We start from the raw sequence: 6,007 nt of genomic DNA on the forward strand, positions 1-6,007 counted from the left end.
GCAGAGCCAGCTGTCACTCACGCAGCTGGGCGGATCCCGGCACAATTGTCGGGATCCGCTTCAGCTGCGACGTCTCGGTATACTGCGAGCTGTAGCTCCCTATATACTGAGCCTAGGGTGCCGGGAGGACGCTAGTTTGTGTCCTCCCGTCACCCTTCAGGGCCTGTTCACACAACGTCCGTTTTCTGTGCTGACCTGATCGGTAAGCTCCCGCACTAGAAATGCATCCCAATGTATCCCTGTGTGTGTTATGGGCTACAGTTCTCACGTGCGCAGTCCGTTCAGCTTACTACAGAAAAATACTGCATGTCACATTTTGTACGGTCAGGAAACGGAACGCAAAACGCGTCAAAAACGCACTGCAGCTAACATACTGACAGCCCCACTCCAGCAAAAATATATATATTTTTTTTAACTGGAACACATCAAAAACGCGGCCAAAACGCACTGCATCAGTAGCACCGCGTCTGCAGATCCGCACCTGATATCATGTGAACAGGCCCTAAGGAGAACTATGGGGAAAAGCCCTGACCCCATAGTTCTCCTTTAAGTCACTAAACATTACAAAACTGTATAAATGACGAGGAGTGTACCCGAGCATAGAATGTACAGACACCGGCAAATGTCCTTTCCAGTTTTCATACCAAGTGTGAGCTTAAAGGAGAAGAAGTGCATTCATGAGATGATCTGATGTAAACAAAACAGCTTCCTCAGGTCCCTCCGGGGTGTCTGCGTCTGCATCAAGCATCAAAACTTTACACAGAGAAGGAAAAAGCTCCTTTTGCAGTTATTTTTTTATCCTGGTCCAGCCAACGAGGAGAATATATAGTCCAGACATTGAAGAATAGACAGGAGCTGGCATCGTGAGCAGGGATTACGTTCATATTAATGTGCTACGTCTACAAGAGGCAAGCTGATAAACTGCATACAGTTCATGACATCATCCCCGGTAACAGGACGCGGTTTGTACCTGACATATAGGAAAGTTATCTTCTGTGCAACGTCTACCCAAAATAGGACATAGTTCTATAGACTAACCCAGGGGGAGCCAAACACCGGCTGTGGTGGAACTACAAATCCCATGAGGCATTGCAAGATTCTCACAGCCACGACTCCCCGGAGAGAGATGCATCCTGGGAGTTGTAGTTTCACCCACAGCTGGGGGGACGGAGTTTGGCTACCATTGCTCTAACCGCTCTCCACATGCGGAGATAGCGCCTCTTCCTGCTCCACTAAAGGCTCATACGCAAAGATAGAGGCCCCATTCAGATTTTTACGGGCAGTTGCATTAAAAGGACTATGAGGTGAGTGATTTGCACTCAGGCTCGTAGTTCTAGCCGACCTGTGACAATGAGACTGTCACGCGTCAATAGATCGGGCAGTGAGAGAACGCATACCGGCGCTCGCTCACTTCACGATCATCTCCCTGCAGTGACGTCACTCACAGCGCACTGCAGGGATTCCCCCTCCTCCCGTCTGATCCTCCTGCGCTGACTGGCGGAACGGATGAGGCGGGTACAGCTGGCTCTGCCTCTAGATAGGCAGAGCCAGCTGTCACTCACGCAGCGTGCGGATCCAGACAGTAATGTCAGGATCCGTCCCGGCTGTGGCGGTCTCAATATATAGGGAGCTGTAGCTCGCGGTATACTGAGCTTTGGGTGACGGGAGAACGCTAGCTTGTGATCTCCCCTGACCTTTAGGAGAACCATTGGGAAAGGCCCGGACCCCATAGTTCTCCTTTAAGGCAATTTGTTTTAATTAAGAATGCACCTATACTAGTATCGGTGTCGTTACCGAGTATTTGGGCAAATACTCATACTCCCCAAATGCTCCGATACTGGAACTTCCGGTCAGAGGGAGATTTCCTCTGGCCAGCAATGCCGCGAGGGAACATGGAGCCTGCTTCCCAATCAATCAGGAATCCGGGTGGCGGGTAATGACTCACCGACCGGCCTCCCTATTGGCCGGCTCTATGCTGTTTGGCCAGCACGATGCCGATTGGCCGGGTCATTACCCACCGCCCGGCTTCTTAATTGCCCGGAAGGCGGGCTCCATCGTAGCGGAAGTACCGGCGAGTTCCTAAAATATAAATATCAGTACCCGTACTCGATACCGAAAATCCGGTATCGGCGTATTGCTAATTTTAATGGGCTGCCCACGCACCAATACGAACCAGAAAAACCACGCCTGAACTATTGTATTTCCAGTGACCTGGCTATGTGTTCACCTGCCAGCGGCAAGATCTCCGCAGCCGGTAGCTTAATGTAAAGAGCAGGCAGTGCAAAAATCCAGCCTGGTATTGGTCATTTCAAATTGCAATAGCCAATAACAGGCTAGCTATGTACCCACCCACTGCCAATGCACTGTCAGTATTGGTAATATCAGTCAATTAAAAGAACCGATAATCGGGGCCAATTTTCAAGTATCGGTAGATCAGATATACGGTCGACCCCTAATGACAAGTACATTTGTAATGCACAAAAGAACACTTTTTTGGATTGGGTCATAGGCGTCTAAGCCAAAATCAGACTGGAGCTTAAAGAGAACTATGGGGTAAGTGTTTTTCCCCATAGTTCTCCTAAGGGTCACGGGAGGACGTATAGTAGCGTCCTCCCGTGACCCAAAGCTCAGTATATAGCGAGCTACAGCTCGCGGTGTACTGAGACGCCGCAGCCGGGACGGAACCCGACAATGCTGTCAAGATCCACCCAGCTGCGTGATTGACAGCTGGCTCTGCCTATCTAGAGGCAGAGCCAGATGTGCCCGCCACCTCCCCAGCTGTTCCTCCACTCAGCGCTGGAGAGGAGAATCCCTGCGGTGAGTGGTGACTGACAGTTACGGCTCTCTGCAGAGAGACGATCGAGAAGTGAGCGAGCGACGGTATGCATCCACTCACGTCCCGATCTATTGAGCCGACGTGTGACAGTTTCATTGTCACACGTCGGCTCGAACTACGAGGATGAATGATTTTCAGTCACCTCATAGTTCTCCTTTAAGGCAAGCTTGATGGCTTCATCTTCACATGTATGAGCACAGGAGTGGAGTAGGCCTAGACAAATCCCAGCAGCCAGAGACCCGATGCTCCTATAAAATGTACAGCACATCCCCAAAACTTGAGGCTTTTCCATTACTGTCAAAGGCGGCACAGGATCTCTGGCTTCCCAATACTGCCCGCTGGAATGCACTGACCTCCTACATCAATCTGGTCCCCTGTAGTCGGGAGACTGGAAACATCAACAGACACGTACCATTGAGGACTTAATACATAACAAAACACTGATTGTGTAGAAACAAAGAATAAATATATCAGATTACAAAAGGCATTAAATATTATTTCTAACGGTTAATTGCACACTGGACTGAACGTTGAAAAGGTAATGGACCATCAACACTGAATTCCCTAACAAATCCCTCATACTCTTCCTCCACTGGACGGGATTTTATCGTTATTCTCTCCGTATCCAATACGGGGGATCAATGTAGACATTCCAGGCATTTTAAGACACATTATGGAGCATGCTCTAGGTTACCCATCCTATGGAGGACATGGGTACTACATCATGACCATGAACCTCTTTTTAGCTTTGGAGACCTTCCATGTGTCTAGATTCCCTCAGTCAACTTCGGAGACCTTCTACGTGTCTAGATTCCCTCAGTCAACTTCAGAGACCTTCCATGTGTCTAGATTCCCTCAGTCAACTTCGGAGACCTTCCATGTGTCTAGATTCCCTCAGTCAACTTCGGAGACCTTCCATGTGTCTAGATTCCCTCAGTCAACTTCGGAGACCTTCCACGTGTCTAGATTCCCTCAGTCAACTTCGGAGACCTTCCATGTGTCTAGATTCCCTCAGTCAACTGGTCAAGCCTTCTCCTGGCCTTTGCCGACTCTCGTGGTTCCGATTCCCCATTGGTGGCTGGTGGTTTGGGGGTGGAGGTGAAACAAGGCTTCTCATCCTGGACAAGCCTTCCTCTTACAGAAGGTGGAAGCAAACAAAACCCTCGTTTCAGCCAAGGTTCCTCTGTTTCTGGAAGTCCAGAGTCATCATGAGATACATCAGACTCCTCACACAGGCTCCCTGTATCGTCTCCGATGCTCCTCTGGAAATTGCAGTTGGCGGCCAGACTCAGAATTGGGCTGACGCACATAACCGGAATATTCACGCACTCCATCTCCGGCAACTCTTTCAGTGGGCTGTCAGTCTGAAGTTTCAAGCCAGTTTCTGGAACATCTAAGTGGGAATCCTTCCCTGGTGGAACCATTCCTTCAGCGTGCGCGCTAAAGTACAATGTTCGGCTTCCATGGGGTCCCTCGTTTGGAGAACCAGAAACATCAACACCTGAGGATTTTCCAGAGTACCCCAAATCATTTGTGTGGTTCTGCACATCCTTTGGGTCAGCGCATTCACCAGTTTTGGAGTTTCCGAGTGTCACATAAGAAGAACATTCATGTAGAATAAGTTTATGATCCTGGCCAATGTCAGCTTGCCCTGGATCCTTCATACATGGGCTAGACCTTAAAGAAATAGTTTTAGGGTTCTCGGATTGTTTTCCATCCAAGACATAGTTCTGAATGAAGGACTGCTGGACATTCTGTGCGCACCCAAGTGAAAAGAGGTCCCCGAATCCCCCCTCGCCAAAGGCAGCGTTGATCTTCGACATGTTTCCAGTTTTCATGGCGAGCTTCAATAGAAGCAAGTGATGCCTCTGGTCAGCGACCTTCATCCAGGGGAGGTCTTCGTCGCCTGCAGCACCCTCCCGGTTTTCAGTCTTTGGACCCAGTTCTTCTTTCCCAAACAAGTCATCGGCCTCTTTCTTAGAAGCTCGGCCCCACCATCTGGAAGAAAGACCAGAGGCGTCTGGTTTGGTGCGATTCCTTCCATTTTTCTTACAGCTCTGGGAGATCTCGGTGGATTTCGGGTGCAGGAGAGTGTAGTAAATGATTAAGGCGGCACAGCCTGAAAAACATCAAAAATAAAATCCATTTTTACTGGCCCACTGCACAACCAAAACAGAACGCGTCTTTCCTGAGAAACACGGAGGCCACAGATATCGTTCTCATTCTGCAAATTGCGAATGTTGATCCTGCCACAAATCCAATCACTTCCTGTGCAAATCTCAAGCAGCGTCATCAGCCATGCCCAGTTCTCTAAACTATGTAACACCTCCCCTACGTTATGGAGTTAAAAACAGACCTTTAGGGCTAGGTCACACCACAAACAGTGCGTTCCGGCTGGCTCCCTCCATTCAGGGGCGGGCTGGTGCATGGAAGTCAATGGCATCGCAGCCACGCGCGCGCCCCCCCTCCTGAGCCTGATGGGGACCCTGCGAGGCCCCGAAAGTACTTGCTATTGAATGACAATTGTCTTTAAAAATGGACATTTGCTGAATCTATCTACTTGGTGTGCTGGTGACATTATTTACCATCGCCCACACCAGAACACGTGGCACATCATGGCCTGCATTTCGGTGCGATCAGAAAAAAAATAAATGCAGCATGCACTATTTTTTCTGATTACACCAGAACGGAATGCAGGCATTCATGTGCCATGTGCTTCGATGCGGGCAAATCGCACTCCGGTGTCATTGACTTCAATGCACCACGCCGGCCAGGATGTGATCGGGCACCAAATCGGGCCACAACGCACTGGGGCTGGTATGAACTAGCCCTTAATTCTCTTTTCCTCCCCAGTCTTCTAGCCATGCTTACTAGGGGAAGATTACTAGTGCTCTCTTTACTTCCTGGATTTCTGGCACATGTGACTAGGACATGTGACCATGCACATCATCTCGGAGAAGGAAAATGCCTTTTCCTGAGATCTCGTGTGATTACAGATGAGATTTCCCAGCAATGCTTTGCTGATGACAAGGCAATCCCAGTGTGCATCGCTTTGGCAAACTGAAGTCATTTTAGACCTGTCTAGGTTATTAACAATCATCATACATAGAGGGATGCATTGCTTGAATTTGATTTCTGAGTGTAAAGGTCCGCTTTAAGGTAGAGGGGGGG

At 49.2% G+C, this 6,007-nt stretch overlaps 1 protein-coding gene across 1 annotated transcript in view; it reads right to left on the reverse strand.

Moving 5' to 3' along the window:
• Positions 1–3,837: 3,837 nt before the first annotated feature.
• XKR5 (XK related 5) overlaps positions 3,838–6,007 on the reverse strand; it is a 23,392-nt gene continuing 21,222 nt past the window's right edge. The window contains exon 7 of the mRNA XM_018561602.1: positions 3,838–4,955. Within this exon, the coding sequence (XP_018417104.1) occupies positions 3,838–4,955 (1,118 nt within the window). The remainder of the gene's footprint in view (positions 4,956–6,007) is intronic.

Source organism: Nanorana parkeri, unplaced genomic scaffold (assembly GCF_000935625.1).
Source record: "Nanorana parkeri isolate BGI_ZX_2015 unplaced genomic scaffold, ASM93562v1 scaffold533, whole genome shotgun sequence".
Lineage (NCBI taxonomy): Eukaryota > Metazoa > Chordata > Amphibia > Anura > Dicroglossidae > Nanorana > Nanorana parkeri.